The sequence below is a fragment of the Acinonyx jubatus genome, chromosome C1 (assembly GCF_027475565.1).
Source record: "Acinonyx jubatus isolate Ajub_Pintada_27869175 chromosome C1, VMU_Ajub_asm_v1.0, whole genome shotgun sequence".
Classification (NCBI taxonomy): Eukaryota; Metazoa; Chordata; class Mammalia; order Carnivora; family Felidae; genus Acinonyx; species Acinonyx jubatus.
In genome coordinates, this window is record NC_069381.1 from 173,134,387 (window position 1) to 173,152,791 (window position 18,405).

The 18,405-nt window shown below is 35.1% G+C and overlaps 1 protein-coding gene across 1 annotated transcript in view; it reads right to left on the reverse strand.

Moving 5' to 3' along the window:
• COL5A2 (collagen type V alpha 2 chain) overlaps nt 1–18,405 on the reverse strand; it is a 146,600-nt gene that overhangs the window by 56,609 nt on the left and 71,586 nt on the right. The window contains exons 2-8 of the mRNA XM_015077654.3: nt 17,748–17,972; nt 14,727–14,740; nt 10,372–10,404; nt 9,040–9,072; nt 8,019–8,072; nt 2,713–2,823; nt 1,069–1,146 (exon numbers count right to left, since the gene is read on the reverse strand). Of these exons, the coding sequence (XP_014933140.1) occupies nt 1,069–1,146; nt 2,713–2,823; nt 8,019–8,072; nt 9,040–9,072; nt 10,372–10,404; nt 14,727–14,740; nt 17,748–17,972 (548 nt within the window). The remainder of the gene's footprint in view (nt 1–1,068; nt 1,147–2,712; nt 2,824–8,018; nt 8,073–9,039; nt 9,073–10,371; nt 10,405–14,726; nt 14,741–17,747; nt 17,973–18,405) is intronic.

The window sequence follows — 18,405 nt, forward strand, 5'->3', positions numbered from 1 at the left end:
ATCAGAAACAGGCTCCAGGCTCTGAGCCATCAGCCCAGAGCCCAACGCGGGGCTCGAACTCACGGACCGCGAGATCGTGACCTGGCTGAAGTCGGACGCTTAACCGACTGCGCCACCCAGGCGCCAAAACAATATTTAAGTCACTCATAATGCTGGCCTTAAGGATGGGTAAAGGGGGTGGTTCTGTGGTCTAATTTTATACTTGCTATTGCCTTGAAACTCCATTAATCTGGGATGCCTTTGAATTATGTTATGAACAAAAAAAGCATGGGATTGTTGGTTTGATAAGTATTAATTCATTCAGTGAGCTTGTTTTCTCCAAATGCCCAGGTTAAAGTACTTGCCCAGAGAAAATGGGACTCTTTTTGGCAGTTGAAGAAATTCACAAGAGGATGGGAACGGTTAGCAGGTCCAGTCAGGAAACTTCAGAGTTGTTGGCATAGGCATCCAGAGGATATTACGTAGGAAATAATGAAAATTAAAATGGCAAAATTTCCCAAGTCAAAATTTTGCCAGATCACTGTTTCTAACACCATTAAAAGTACAGTTTTTGTTGTAGTAGGTTATATGTTTAAATTCTTTATTTTCTTCCAATATTAAATAAAATATATAGGCAGCCCTTTATTAAAGTCAACAAATACTTCGCACAGTTATGAATGGAACACCCACTAGGCTTTTTTAATTGGTGCATGGCAGGATTTGATACATAAATTGAATGAATTAATGGGTGGATTTATTTAAGAAGACACATATTACTTCTTGGGGTGCCTGGGTGGCTTAGTCAATTAAGCATCCCACTTGATTTCAGCTAAGGTCATGATCTCATGTTTGTGAGATTGAGCCCCACAGTTGGCCTCCAGGCGAACAGCATAGAGCCTTCTTGGGATTTTCTCTTTCTACCTGTCTCTCTCTGCCCTTTCACCACCAACCCCCACCCCTGCCCCAATCTCAAAATAAACTTACAAAAAAATAAGACACATATTACTTCTTAATTAGCAAATTCAAACCTTGCTTTACAAAATGTTATTTTCCACAAGAACCTTGATTATCAGTAAAATTTTCACTTACCACAGATCCAGGCATCAGTCCTACTTGACTCCCAAGTCCAGATTTTTCATCCAATCCAGCCATCTGAGCTGAAAATGGCTATAAATGCAATGTCTTCATGTTATTTCCAAAGTAAGAGACATATATCAACAAACTTACATTCAGAAATGCACATTCTCTGGGATTCTTATAGAATGGCTCTGTTGAGAATCATTTGATATTTTAGACTTTAAAGCACAGAAAAAGATTCAAATTCTTTTTCATTGTATGTGTTTCTGATTGAACAATCTTCCTTAGAATATTTATGACTATGTTGCTTCAGAATAACGACTTCAATGGGCCAAATGTCTCATACTTGATAAAAGCATGTATCATTCTTCCAGTCTCATCGATTTCAGCTTTAAATCTCTTTATCTGATTTTCTCCCATGCCAAAAATCTGAACAGAGCCTAAGAGATGCTTTTAAACATATTCCCTAAAGATTCCAGTTTCAATTTGAGACTATTTTACTTAGATGGTATTCTTGTTTCTTTGTTCATGACCAGTAAACTTTACACTGTATTTATATAAGTTGATAAAGATTTTATAATCCTTCTAATCTTTGACTATTCCAAGAATTGGCAACAGTTTTACCTATTTTCTTTCACATCACAAAAACTCTGGTAACCCAACTGACCAAAATTGTCCACATATATTCCCAGAGTTCTTTCCAGATTTTGGGGAGTAAATGTGTATATTATTAAAAAAAATTAATTGGCAATTACTTCTACAATCAGTTGAGAAATAAATGTAAAAATTGTTATAAAACAAAAATCATATTTCAGGGCTCCATATGTTCCCTTGTTTTGCTATGCAATCTACTCATAAATCACCTATGTCTGCCACCAAGAATTCAAAGAAGCAGGTATAGAAAGATATTTTGCTTTATTTTATTTCTTGCAGGAAACTAAAATTTGGGAAGTAATCAGATAACATTTTTAGTGTCAACTAGGTAGCCTTTCTATATACATCATAATGGATCTGTCATCCTCCCTTCTTGTGGAGGAAATGACACAGATTTTGTGACCGTTCTGAGCCTAAGAACAGCAGAAGATTAGAGATGTTTCCCTTTTCAATTCATATCGGGAACAATATTAGCAGTCCTTTAGAATCAGCAGAAAGAACCAAACCAGTTCCAGAACTGACACTGAGAAATAAGTCATTCAAAGCGGTACTTTACAAAATGCTCTTGTGAATTTTCTGACAATTCTCTGTGGGTTTCCGAGTTCACTGCATTCACTTAGCTGCTGTTGCAGTCAAGGGCCAACTTCTGAACTAAGACAACTTAAACTCTTAATAATGTATCAAAATTTTGGGTGAGGATGGGCAAAATAGGTGAAGGGGATTAAGAGGTACAAACTTCTAGTTATAAAATAAATAAGTTACTGGAATGAAAAGTACAGCATAGGGGATACAATGAATAATATTGCAATAATATTGTATGGTGGCAGATAATAATTATACTTATCATGGTGAGCACTGAGTAATGTATAGAATTGTTGAATCAATAGGTTGTACACCTGAAACTAATATAACATTGTACGTCAACTATACTTCAAAAATAAAAAAAAATTTAAAAACTAATATATAATCGAAATATAACAGTCAACAATATATAGAACTTACCCTACTCATGCCATCAGGTCCTGGGTGGGATGGATGTCCAGGAGGCCCAGGGGCACCAGGTTGACCAGGAACACCTGGTTCTCCATCAATTCCCTGAGGACCACGAGGACCCTGGAAAAACAAGCCCATGCTCATTAGAACCCATTGCCAAATATGTACTTAAGTAGAAATCTAAAAGACAGACTTCTTGATGGAGAGGAAGTGTTCATCACGTTTAAAATGAATAGCCATACTGTATGATTCCAATTCTATGACATTCCTGGAAAAGGCAAAATTAGGGAAACAGTGAAAAAGATCAGTGGTTCCCAAGGGTTGGGGTGGGAATGGGGAGATAAAAAGGCAAACCACAGGAGAATTTTAGGACAGTGAAAACACTGTGAATGGTACTGTGATGATGATGTATGTATCAGTATACACTTGTCCAAACCCACAGAGTGTACACCATGAAGAGGAACTCTAATGTAAACTATGGACTCTGATGGGAGATGTCGATAATGGGGAAGGCTATGCATGTACGGGGACAGGGCATATATGAGAGCTCTTTGTGCCTGCTTTGATTTTTGATGTGAACCTCAAACTTCTCTAAGAAAAATAAAATCTTAAAAAAAAATAGATTGCAATCCAGCCAACTACAGCAATTTCATCAGCTCTGCTGACACTGCTGACTTCAGCACGGATCACAGCCTCTGCTTAGGGGCATGGTATATTTTGGGTAAGAATTTTAGTCTTGATGTGTTAAATCCCCAGTAATGAGCTGTCTTGGAATAATTATAAAATTTTATTGAGTTCACCAGTATTCTAGAATAAGCTTCCTTATTTGGTTGGTTTTGTGGTATTTAATCAATAAGTTCTAAATTCACATGTCTGTCTTAGATTGTGGTTAACTATATATGTGCTTGCTTAACCTCCTCCTACTGAAAATATATACATATATATACACATATATACATATGTATGTATGTGTATATGTGTGTGTATATATATACATATATACATATGTATGTATGTGTATATGTGTGTGTATATATATACATATATATGTGTGTGTACATATATATAGAAGCTCCTTGACTGGTATGCTCCTTGACTGGTATTTGTGGCTTTTTTAATCTTTCTAATATTTTGATGTTTTGTATAGTTCTTGGCACATAGTAGACCCTCGATATATGCTTATTACATCTTCACATTTCAATCCTTTTTATTCTACTACTTAAGTTCTGGCATGCTTTGTTTTTCTTACCACCCCTAAAGGTAGATCAGACCAATGAGAAACAGAGGAAAAGGCACAGTGATCCAGCCAAGTCTAGTTCTCAGAGAAGTGAGCAATGATTTCTAGCTGCCAAATTCCACCCTCCTCCCAACCCACATTCTGAAGGCAGCTTGGTGAACAGCCACGTCCTCAGTTCTGGAAATGTTCTGTCCTCCAACCTCATCATTCCCACAAGTCTTGTGAAGTATTTTCTGTCTGTTTAACCCTGAAGAGTCTTAACAGTCTTCAAAAAGAAAGAAAGGACCAAAGAACTCAAGGTCAATATGATTTTTATAGTTAGAAGCAGGGATCAAGAAAAATATGATAAGTGAATTGGAGTTTAAAAAAAGAAGCTTCTCCTCTCTAAACATGAGAACACCTCCTGGCTTACAAAAGTAATTCAAATATGAGCTGATACAGCTGAAGGAGGACATATAAAACAAGATGAGGTGGGAAAGGGGGCAGCTGGCATATGATGGCTTTGGGGAGGGTGGCATAATTTAATTAATATATTCAAATATTTGTATAGATTCATATAGATATATGTATTTCTTAGAAGAGTAGAAGATAAGCAAACACATCTATTCAAATAGAAGTAGATAGTCTGAAAAACACTTTGAAAACTGATTTCTCAGGAAATTATTCTCATCATTTATCAAGTCAAATGCTTTCTGACTCTTAAACCACTGTAGAGTCACTTAACTCTTTTCATTAGACATAAGAGGCTGATGTAAATTGCTGTCTAGGATTCCTGATCATACACATGAGAGCAACATGAGCTGGAAATTCATACTGTCAATGGTGGGACAGACAAAGTTAGTAGTATGATCTACTCAGAGCCTTGTGTGGAAAACTTTTAATGTGTTTCTGAAATATGAAATTGCTAACTGATAACCAGGTATCATTGTATACAAAAAATGAACTAAAACATCTCTCCTCCCAAAAAGATTTCTAAAGACAAAACCAAAAACTACATTTAGTTTCAATGAGAATAGAGAGAGGTTTGGGTGGTATTGATCCTCAAAAATCATATGCTTTCTCCATCCCTCTGTGATTAATTAATCTATGATTACTGCATGGCCACCACCCTCCACCGTGATTAATTAATGTGAAACATTAATAATCATGTTTCAAAGTCTTGTTCTGAAGACAGCCCACTTTTCTATTGACTTCATGATGCATTCAGTGTCTCCAAAGAATCTCCTCTAAATAGCCTACATGAGTTACACTTCTACAAATTGAGATTAAAATTAATAAAAATTTTTTAACTTATCCAAAATTAAGTGAACATAATTATAAGTGAAAGTAAGAAAAAATATAATACATGAGCAGTTTTACTGATAAACATTGAAAACAAAAATATAATTTGGGAACACATTAAAATATATACTTTCATATTTCCAGGTGAGATGAATTACATACATTTTATATTAAGGTAAATATTCTATTTATCATCATTCTCTCCCATTCCTCAAGATACTCTAGTACTAATTTCAGGCAGCCATTTACAATACAAAGTACTTACAGATTACCACTAGGTGGCGACCTTTAAACATTCACAAATAGAAAGGACTAACTACCCCAGTAGTCAAGAACTTTATTCACTACACACACACACACACACACACACACACACACACACAAATTATGAAATGTTAGAGTGGGTAAAATATAGAATATTTCCCATTTTACATATGTAGAAACAGATCTACAGAGGTTGAGTGTCACATGCAATTAGAACTCTGCACACCCTATCTCCTGACAGATTGCTAGTTTGTCACTATGAAGTTACTAGGATTACTTAGTTAAAACTAAGGACATATGATAAGAGACAGTCCTGGGGGTCACTGACTAGTCATAAAGACTTCCGGAGAGTATTTATATCACAGTAGTTCTCAATCCTGAGCACTTTTGCTCCCCTCCCCTGGAGACATTTGGTCACATCAAGAGACATTTTTGTTGTCTCAAGTGTATGTGGGAGGAGGACAGGTGTTGCTACTTGGCATCTAGTGGGTAGAAATCAGGAATTCTGCCAACCATCCTACAATGCATAGCTATTATGTGGCCCCAAATACCAATAGTGTTGAGGTTGAGAAACCATGCATTACATAGTGAGCATTCTGTAGTGTCTGATGGTAACGGAAGCAGGAGGAGAAAACGGTATTTATGATAGCTGTACCACCCTACGTTGTGCAAGCCACAGCTTTAGTCTAGTTAAGCAGCTCCTGCAAGTCTTGGGACCTGAGGCAAAATGCTCTACCAATGGATATTTTGTAACATCATGCCAGTATCTTGCAATTGGCCATAGTGGAAGTATTTACACCAGGGAAATCAGCAAAAGTATAGGCACATTTTTTTTAATGAGACAGTTGTTAAAAACTATCATCCCACTGCTTGCTAGGATTAACAGAGGAATAGATTGCCTATTTGGGCCACTGCCAGGATTGTTTTTGCTTAATTCCAAATAAATAACTACTCCTCACTCTTTTAAATACACACACACACACACACACACACACACACACCCCTAATTCCCATTGATTATCTCAGGGCTAACCAAGATAGGAAGGGCAGCATATCACACACTAAGTCAAGAAAAGAAGACAGGGTGACAGCAGACTCACTGAATCCTAACAAGGAATTCTGAAAACGCAATCACTATTTCTACAGTAACTTCCACCTAGACCTAGGGCTAAGTGTTATCAATTATCCTGGGCACAAGTACATTGATGCACAATGTTACTGCATGGCCACCACCCTCCACCTAATTGAAATTATCTTCGACCTGTTTATGTCATTCTAGACCCTTGGACAGGCATCTAGAGAGCTACTAACAGTATTCAGGTCACCAGTACTCGTGAGACAGCTCAGTAGAACAGCAGTGAAGAATGAATAACAGCATAAGATAATCAGAACATAGCATTACTGCACACATATACAACTATGCCCCATTTCCCTGGGGTGCTGTCATTTACCTGCATGCCTGCCAATACCATCCATAACTCCAGCCCCAATTTTGTAGTACTGTCATCATGCAATACTTGGTCAAATGTATTCAAAGATGAATCAAGAGGCAAGAGTTCCAAGCAACATGATCTAAAATACATTTTTCTTTATTTATATATTCAAGGTTGTCTGTTGCTCTCCTGCTTATCTATTTCTCCCATCTAAATATGTATAAATACATATTTGGAAAGCTAAAAACCTAGAGAGTTGAATTTAGTAGACATTAGACAGAAAATTAAACAGCACAAGCTTTTCTGATTAAAACATAAGATAATGATAGCAATACAATGATAGCAATACAAAAATTAAGCGAGTTATTTAATACAGAAAGACATTAGTTTCTGAGGGTAAGATATAAAAAGAAACAGAATCGCTATCCTAGGACTTGCTAATAAGAAAAAACATCTGGCATGTGTTATATAATATCCTCATGTTTTATCTCCAGGGTATCAAGTTGATCATTTAAATTTAAAGGTGTTCCCTTTGTTCTGGTAACGGATTTGTTGATTTTTAAAATGACTCCTTTGATAGTTCTGCAGCAGCTGCACAGTGAAAATAGATAGAGTGTTATTTGGGAAATAAATTCATTGTACCACCACCTGAAATAAAATTTAGTCCTCTAATAATTTTTTTTTCCTTTATCCAGTTTGGTTATCCCTGCAGCAACCACAGATCACAGAACTTTGGTGTTTTATCTCAACAGTACATTCCTGGCATTGTTCACTCATGATTTACAACTTCTGAAAATAACATGAGGTATTCATTATGTTTCCTTAGGTTTTCTACTTTATTTTACTTTGACCTCACGAGGGACAAAGAAATGTCATTTGTGTTACCTAAAAAGATAACAGGTAACTGTTACCATGTGATACTTTCCTCTGAATCAGAAAAGACCCACAATCACTTCATGACCTGAATTCTGTCACATTTAATAGAGATGAGAGAGAAACAGTGCCACCAACTCTTTGTTGCATCCAGAGAACGTGGTATAGACGGGCTTACCCGGTACATGGTACACTTCACTGAAAAGGGAACTCTGCTGTCAACTTACAGGTTTTCCTTTTGGGCCTCTCTCTCCTCTTGGTCCTTGTGATCCTGGAGGCCCCTGAAATGGAAAGTGATGATTAAGCCTGCAAAACACGTATACTTCAGATGTTTTTATTTTAAATGTTTGCTTGATCTAAGAAAATCAGAAAACAAATATCACTTTTTTTTAAATTCAGTTCAGTTGAAGACTGTAGAAAATAAAGCCATGTGCGTATAAAAGCTCTGTGTACACAGAAAGGCTATTTATATTAGCAATGAAGCTTAAAGGTCTGTAAAGAATTAAAGAATTAAGTGTTACATTATAGCATCATGGAGCTCAGTGAGCTAAATATATTGCTTGAATGATAATTACAAAGTTTATGAGGATCATTTTTGCTGTCTTGTCCTAAGCAAGCCTTTGTCACTACATTATGGCCATAAAAACCTACAGTTTGGATTTTTAGAACTACATAGATGTGCAAACCCTAAATTATCAATGATCTGAGGGAATATATGTATGTGTTTTCTGTCTAGTTACCTAGAATGCTACTGCTAATCCAAACCTGAAATCAGTAGTCTTTTGTGCTAACCCAGTAATATGCTATTCTGCTGTATAATTTCTCAAATTCTATGGAAATACGATTTAATTTCATTAACAGATGAAATTAACAGTTTGTTTCATTAAACAGATAAACGTAGTCTATCTTTAATTATTGCCAAACAATAGGTAAGTGTGTCTTAATGAGTAAAGCTAATCTAAAATTAACAATGTAACAATAGATCATTTTGGCTTTTACATAGCCAATAAAAACACTAACATGGAGGAAAAATAGGGTTCATCAATTTCAGAACGAAATGATCTTTTATATATCATTCATTGCTGCAAAGGAATGCTTATACTTGAAGATGTTTCAAAACAAAACGTTTCAAGAAACCAAGCATCATTGTTTTCATTCTATTGTCTTTTGATGGATATAATATTCATAAAGATGTTCAGTAACTGTAAGAACTTAAGAGTACCATGAATGTTAGAGGAAACTACTTACTGCTGGTCCTGGACGACCACGTATGCCTGTTACCTAAATGATAAACAAGATAATCTGTAAGGATGAAGTTTCGATAGAGTTTAAGAAAAATCAATAGTCAAACAAATAAGAATAACAACAAAAGCCCCAGTGAATTTTTTCAGAGCAAACAGATGTTGTCAATTGATGCCCATGTCCTCCTTGCTTATGCCTTAAGATGTTATCTAATTTAAACTCTCATATACAGAGGCAGGACTGCTATAGGGATTAAGAGCACCACACTGGAGCCAAGAGGCCTGGGTTCAAATCCTAACTCTATCTCTTACCAGTTGTCTGACTTTGGACAAATTACTTATTACTTTATGTTTTCATGTTCCTCTTCTGTAAAATGATGATGATGATTATGAAATTACCTCCTTCACAAAGTTGTCATGAAGACAAATAAATATTTGTAAAGCACTTAAAATAGCATGTAAGACATAGTAAGTACACATAAGTGTTTTTAAATGAAAGACAACAATATGAATGGTTTACTTTTCAGGTAATCTTTGTTAAACACAAGCCAATTTCAAGGCAAAGCAAAAAGTCAAACACTGCCAAATAAATCAACGTGCATATACTTTTCTTCTGACAGAGTGATGATAACTCCTTTGAGATCTATGAGACTGATGGTTGAAGTATTTTCATCCCACTTAACAATATACTTTTTGATCATGTACAAGTCTAAACAAGTCTTAAGAACTCTTATACAATATGGAATTTCAATCAGGAAAATGGCAAGATATATTTCCAGAAGTGTGGAATATTAAGTCATGCCTTTTCTTTGGATTACATGACTATTTATACCACAAAAAATAGGGGCACCTGGGTGGCTCAGTCGGGTAAGTGCCCACCCTTAGTTCTGGCTCAGGTCATGATCTCCCAGTTCGTAAGAACTGGAGCTGGGAACTGACAGTGTGGAGCCTGCTTGGGATTCTCTATCTCACTCTGCTCCTCCCCTGCTAGCACTGTCTCTCTTTCTCTCTCATAATAAATAAATAAACATGCAAAAAATATATATATATACATCTTAACTATCACTTTACATCTATATATAATATGCTTAACTTTAGAAAACCCTGATTTCCATTTATAGTCATGGGACAATAAAAGTCAGGAATATTGTAATAAATAAACATTAAATAGTATATTAAAGAATTAACCTCTTTTGGTTTGTTTGTCTTATACTATAGCTTGGTTATACCATAACTAACATCCCTTTTCACAAGAGTGTGTATATATGCAAAACTTTACAACTATACTATAGCTAAGTTTATTAAAGACATATGAAAATCAATATATACATATACTTACAACAGGCACTAATCCTGGTTCTCCTTTTTGTCCCTATGAAGCAAAAATTGTTCAATTATCAAAATATAATAGCTTGGTGAGGATAGTCATATCATACTAGAATATTCCATGTAAACACTGAGAATTTCTATGTAAGAAATGTAAAAAACAAAAATGAGAAAAGAAGCAATATTTATAGTAGTCAGACATTGATGAAAAAAATTACTACTCATCTGAAAGACACAAAAATATCAATCCAATGTTTGAAATGCGTAATTTCAGTCTTTATAGTGAATATCTAAAGAACTGACCAGACCAAGAAATACTTGTGATTAAAAGGATGTAAAGTCAAAGCACCATAGGAAAAACTACCCAAAGACTGAAAACTCAGAGAAAATACAAAACTTGGATATGTTGAATTTTCACACTCATATTCTATGCCACCTAGTTTTAGTAACTTATCAGATGCCATTCCTAAAACTCTTGCCACCTTTTTTAAAACTCATGGAAGAATCTGAGAAATAACAAGAGGTATGTTTGCTCATTTTCAAAAGAAAGAAAGAAAGAAAGAAAGAAAGAAAGAAAGAAAGAAAGAAAGAAAGAAAGAAAGAAGAAAGAAAGGACATACTTATATTGGTTAGGTAATTCTCAATATCTGAAGAAAATCAAGAAAAAATATTAACTGAATAGGAAGATAAAAATAACACAAAAAACAATCATAACATAAAGGAAATAACATTGGACAATTTAATTGCCTTTTATAATAGATGTAGCAAACATAACAGATGTAGATGGGATTCTTAGAACTTCAGTCTCTCAAAAATTGTATTCTCAGAGCATGATTTCAAGTACATAGGTAAAATAATATTGGATGAATTCTACCTTCATATACCTTTATTTTACCTTGTATCTACTTGTATTATTTATTTTTGAATTTGTCTTCCAACAGATTTTGGTCTCCTTAAGGTTATGATCAAATCTACTTTACATCCTCGTTTTGTCTAACAGAAAACCTCAATAAATTCTTGACAATATTAATTTCCATTACTATAGTATGAAATAATGCTTTTTACTGGTTAATTGCAAAGTATGACTACATTAAGGATTATATCCAAAATGTAGAAGAAGCAAGAATAATGAGTTCTAGGGGCACCTGGGTGGCTCAGATGGTTAGGCGACCAACTTCGGCTCAGGTCATGATCTCACAGTTCATGAGTTCGAGCCCCTCATCGGGCTCTGAGCTGACAGCTCAGAGCCTGAAGCCTACCTCAGATTCTGTGTCTCCCCTCTCTCTACCCCTCCCCTGCTCACGCTCTGTCTCTCAATAATAAATAAATGTTTAAAAATTTTTAAAAAAGACTAATGAGTTCTATTTTATTTAATTTTTATTTTCACATATATTGCTCTTCTATCTGATTATAAAAAGTATATTGGTTAACAGGGAATTTTGAAAATAGAGGAAACTTACAAAAGAAATTAAATATTATACCCAACACCCAGGAGATAACCACTTTTAACACTGTAGTATTCTTAGTTTTCCATTGTTTACCTGAACTTGGTTTACTTAATCAATGCCTCAGTATTTTACTCTTAGATTATACTTTCATTTTTACAATTAAAAATATCATTACAATGAATATCCTTGTTTATAAATACTTGTGTAGTACCTCTAACTAATACCTTATGGTGTATCTCTAGAAGTTGAAGTTGTAGGTTAAAGATCATACATATTTTTTGGGTGTTTGATCCAGATCTCCTAAGTGTACTCCTGATAGGTACAATTTAGTTATATCCTTCCAGTAGTATCCCACCTCTGAGAAAATTTTGTAAAGTGATATTTAAAAATTATTTTACAATCATCATAGTCTTAATAATGGATTCAATAGCAGAACAATACCCTGATCATCACTGCTGATTCTACTGCCAAGGTTAGGAAGTCAGGAATAAATTGATAATTCAGCCCTGGGAAATTTCTCTACAGAAGCAGGAGGGAGCTCTATATGAGTTAAGTTCAAGTTAGAACACAAGAGACTAAAAGACAACCTACAAAAAGACTAGAGAAGAAAGGGATGAACACATATGGTCAGTAAAACAGAGCAGGCTTATTTCTGCATTTCTAAGTCTCCTAACTTCTAGCTTGGGTCTTTCCATTTATAATATAATCTGAAAGTAATAAAAATTCATCTTTTAAGAGCTGTAAGGGCTTTCTTTGAGATGCTGAAAGAATTTGAATTATTTAGGAAGGGTAGGTAAATGTGTGCCGAACACCTAAAGGACTTTATGAGAATAATGCTGAAAAAAAATCTTTATTTCTGGAATAAATTTAGAAAAAACAAGCAAAAAGTGAGGAGAAATTATTTCAACCAAAGAGAGAAAAATGAAATAGTCCACTAAGAATGACTGGGAAATCTCCATTTTATGAGACCAGCAATTACAATGCAGCCTTTGCTCTTACTTTGTGTTTAAGAGAATGGTATTTGCTTGTACCTTTCTCAACTAAATTGTAAGTTTTTTGATGTCTTATTACAAACTTTTTATTGCTCCACAATACTTGATATGGGATTCGGTGTTACATTATCAGGTTCCATGATAAATTTTTCTAATGATTCTGTGATAATTCTTATTTTGGAAATAAGCCACTAATGTAAGTATTTGTTGCTTTTTTTAAATATGGGCTTTGAAAAAATAAAAAATAATATGGGCTTTGAATAAGTTAATTTATATGCAGTGAAGATTTATCTAAACTTTTGCTAAATGTGATTTTCATACTCACTGGGAAAGATAACATTCAAATACTCTGATTCAGATGTGAATTACAGTTTAATTTTACCTCTTGTCTGTTACTTATCACTTAATGCCACATGGACATGCCTTGCCACTTTTCTAGGATGCCATTACCATGGAGACAGCCACAGCGTTTTGCCCACCATTGCACCATCTGTATCATTTGCCTCATACAGGGATATAACAAAGGCTCAGTAATTATTTGGGAATTAACATGCATGAGAGAATAGATTATAAATAACATCAGTATTAATATAAACCACGTACAAAATACATTTTTATAACATTGCTCTGAAAGTTCTGATGGCACATGATAACAAATGACAGAGTCATGAATATAGCGGCACATAACTAGAATGTGGTAAATTGGCAGCTGGTTTGAGTGTGTCTTTCTCCCAGCTGTCCCATACTGCCTTTGGAAAACTTCAGATTTAATTTCAGATGTAAATAAATGTAAGCTGGTATTTGTAGACCTATTCATTTGACATATATTCAAATCTAAATAGCTTCACTGATATTTATTCCAAATAAGACAATTTTTGGTACTGCCTTTTTAATCCAAAAGTATAAAAGTAGCCAGGACCTCCCTTGATAGCATCACTTTCATTCACCATGAAGGTGTAGCATTGCTTTATCACCTTACTGAAGTTCTACTGTATGCAAAAGTAAAGGCAATTTAAAGTCGCTGGTAATCTGCCTAATATCTGCCATGAAATTTGGGATGACTTCCCATTTCCATTCCTGATCCCTGTGCCCATCCCATCTGGATAAGACTGAAGCAAATGCCACAGTTTTTAAATTACCTAGAAAACTGAGAACAATTCCAAGGGAATGTAACTCTCTTCACTCAGGGGGATTACCCATATCCAGATGACAAGTGGCTAAACTGGCCAGCTGTATCTAGGCTCATAACAATATCATACATTGTGCTCTTGAGTGTAAGGCTTGCCTCTGGGATTAGATCTTAGGCTCCTTGAAATGGCAGAAGGGGAGGGAAGAGAAGGTGATGTGTGTTTGGTAAAGTGTTCAATTAATTCTTTTAGACATATCTTTACTTCCCAACCAATAGAAGCAGGACCACAACCCCACTGAACAACAGCCATCACCCACTCACCTACCCTTCCTCCCTCCCTTCCTTCCTTCCTTCCTTCCTTCCTTCCTTCCTTCCTTCCTTCCTCCCTTCCTTCCTTCTTTCCTTCCTTCCTTCCTTCCTTCCCTCCTTCCTTCCTTCCTTCCTTCCACTAAGCAGTTACTGCACTTCTAATATGTGCAAGGTATATACTAAGTACAGTGATACATGTAAGTAATTCAAAGGCTCATGTGGCACAGTCTCAATCCCTAAGAGATTTACAACCTTCTAGAAAAATATCTATAAACAAAAATTAACAAAGTGAATAAAATAGAGGCAGTTGTAATCTATAAGCAAAGTAGCTGAACTGTGTTTATATATTTTTATTTATATGGTATGTACTTACAAAAGACTTGTACTTTACAAAAGACTTTCAAATACACAAAGCACAGTCCTGTGTGAACAGTTATCATAGAATAAAAAAGAAATTTATGAAAATGGAACTATGCAAAGTAAAACTTACCTTTCTTCCTCTACCTATAAAAGGGAAAGAATAAATATGTTATTTTATGAAGAAACAGTAATTGAGAATCTCCTAAATATTTATTTTCAATAATAGGTTTTTTGGGGAGTCAGAATTTAACCTAAACAGGTTTCCCTATTACCAGTAAGCAAAACTCAAAAGTTGTTTTTGATCAATATTTCCATTACAGGCAAAATATGCATCCCTTTGGAAAATTCCAACATTATTTGAATATTCTTCACACCATTCATATAGCATTTAAAGTTCACTAAATTATAAAATTAACTATTAAAATTGTAATGAATTTTCAATCAATATCCTATATTTTTTTATGCTTTTTTGAGTAAGCTATTCATTCATATGGCTGAAAAACCAAAATACATTAAAGGTATACAATTATAGAGTGAAAATATCTCCTTCCATCTTGCCCCCTTCCCCTAGTTCCCACATTTCACCCCCACCCCAGAGTGGGCCACTATTACTGTTTTTTTTTCCTATTATTAGTCTTACTAACCCAAAACATAATGGGACATTCCATTTTTTCAAGTTGTTATTTGAGTTTGTAGTGTTTTATAGTTTTCTTTTTTTTTTAAATTTTTTTAATGTTTATTTTTGAGAGAGAATGAGAGTGTGAGCGGGGGAGGGACAGAGAGAGAGGGAGACACAGAATTGGAAGCAGGCTCCAGGCTCTGAGCTGTCAGCACAGAGCCTGACATGAGGCTCAAACCCACAAACCGTGAGATCATGACTTAAGCTGAAGTCAGAAGCTTAACCAACTGAGCCACCCAGGCACCCCTGTTTTATAGTTTTCTTCAAATAGATCTTATACATCACATGTTTATTCTTAGCCATTTTATCCTATCTGTTGCTATTATAAATGAGGTTTTTTTATTCCTATTATTTATTCTATGGGGTGACTGTATATAGCAAATTTATTAATTTGTTTGTTAAGTTTACACTGCACTTATTTTTTTAGTATTTTTTACCTCATTCCCTTAAGTTTTATAAGTACACAATTATATTCTATGCAGCTAATCATTTTACCTCCTCTCTTCTCATTTCTAAACGTCTATTTCTTTTTCTTATCTAATTGTTCAGATATTAAATTGTAATGGTAATAATGGATATCCATGTTCTATCTCTGAGTTTGGAGAAAGCAATTCTAATATTAAATATTACGAAGCTTCTATGTTGACATGTAAATATTTTACCATGTTAATGAAATGCCATTTGGTACTAAGTTACAAGCGTCTTTATCAAGAATACTTATTCATCTTTGCCAAATATCTTATTTCAACTTTTCAACCAAAAGCCCTTTTTTCATAGATCTGTTATCTATGTTATGGCAGTATTGATTCTTCCTGTGCTTCTTCCTATGTCATCTTCATTTCCCTATGATGGCTTTTGGTTTTGCTTCCACTTCCTTGCTCATCATTAATTTTTGCTGTATTTGTAATGTAGGCCTTTCTTAATAAATTACTTCATTAGGTTTTACTTAGTTTATGGCGAAATGGTCATAATTTTTATCCGTTTTGTGGTACTTACCAGCGTGTTATTTGGTAAATTTAGCCAAACTCTCCCACCTTTTTTTCCTGAGAGTATTTTTGTATCAGTGCTCTTGCTAACTCTGTTTTTATTATTCATTTTGGAATAAACCGGACTTTTTAAACCAAGCTATTTGTAGAATGTCACATATTTTGCTGTTTTTTTTAAAGTTTTTATTTATTTATTTTGAGACAGAGATAGAGACAGTGCAAGTGGGAGAGGGGCAGAGAGAGAGGAAGAGGGGCAGAGAGAGAGGAAGAGAGACAGAGAGAATCCCAAGCAGGCTCCAAACTGTCAGCACAGGGCCTGGTGTGGGGATTGAATTCATGAAACTGTGAGATCATGACCTGAGCCAAAATCAAGAGTCAGACACTCAACCCACTGTGTCATCTAGGTGCCCCTATTTTTTTTTAATTTGCCACTATTGTCCCAAGTTATTATTGACATATCTCTACAGGTTTAGTTTTACTTTGTTCCTGGGGCTTCGTTGCACATTGCATCAGCTTTGGATAGCCCTTAGGTGTCTTGTTTTTAATCCTTTCTATTATACCTTCTTCATTATATTGCTAAACTTTGAGTTTGGTTATTTATTCAAGGCATATTGTTACTATTGAATGATATCCAAGAGGAGAGTTGGTAAACTACTCTCTAATTTTTCCATGAAAATATGGTTGAATGCTTCATTATATTTGTTGTGATTTGCAATGGAATTTTTGGCCAGGGGAAATAAAGCCTTGACACTATGTTGACAATGACGCATGCATGTCACCACTCAGGACTCCGCTAAAACAAATAACCTGATAGCTTAATGCTAATCTTACCTGGTTCACAAAATATGAACTTATTTCTCTTATATGTAAGTGTCTTTAACACATGTATTCAAATACATAGTCTATATTACACAGGCATTTTTCTCCAAAATAAGTTTTAAAAACCAGTAATTTATATCAAATTTTTCTCCAGGAAATCTATCCCATTCTCTTGTCTTTCTGAGCCATCATTAAAAGCATTCTGCATTTCTGAGCCAATGTAAGAGAGGGTACTCTAGCATTAAATTACATTAGAAATAATCATTCCATTCTCAAGAGCAAATTTGGCACAAGAGAAGATAAGCATGCTTTCTAGATCTCCTCTTGGACATTAATGTACCTCATAGAATACCAACAAATATCTTGGAGGCAACCAGCATGGATAGGGTAACAAATGACCATCTTAAGTGGTATAAGAGATTCTCAAATTAGACATAACAACACCAAATTCAGCCAAAAATTCCCCTGGTTTTTAAGAAGACAGCGAATTATTTCCCCCACTCTCACTAATGTTACATAAAGTGGGTGAGCAAAACCATTAACCCCAAACGCCTCTGACTAGTGGTTTAATTATTCTCTCTGGTTGCTGAATTCTGAGAGCAGAAACCACCGCAACTATAAAGATGAGTCACTGGACCAGCTCTGAGTTGGCCTTGAGCATTCTTACCAAAATTGGTATTGCCACCTCCAGTTGTGTGTGGACAGACAGGACAGCATTCTCCAGGGGGAGTTACAGGGTCAGCACATTCAAGTACATCCTGGCACTGTATCTTGTCACAAAGGATGGCTCCATTGTCACACACACAGATTTGGCAAGGGGCAGGTTTCCAAATGTCCCTGTTTAAGTACATCTGACCATTCTGAGTGCAGGCTATTTCTTCACCATATCCTTCTAGAATAAGAAAAAAAAGAAGGGGGGGGAGGGAAAGGAGGTTAGTAATCTGAAATTTTGGAATCTGGGAAATACTTAAGAAGGGGAGTCATCTTGTGGGTTCTAAAAATTCTGGGCTAAGCAGTAACCTACCAAGGAGGCAATATACAGATGAACTTACTTTATTTGGTATTTACATACAAAGCAAAATGCAATTCACAATGAAATGCTTATACATCTAGCCCAGCATGACGGGGGAAGAAAAAAAAGTGATCAAAGGAGATATATTTAATCAGATAATGCTTCCCAAAAGATTTCATTTGTGAAGGTATAGATAACTAAACATAGGAAAATCAGTAAGAAGAGATAAAAACAAACCATTTGAAAGGGGGAGGAAAAGAATAGTTCAAAAGGGAATATATAACTTCCGGGTTTGGTGAACTTTTATGTGATT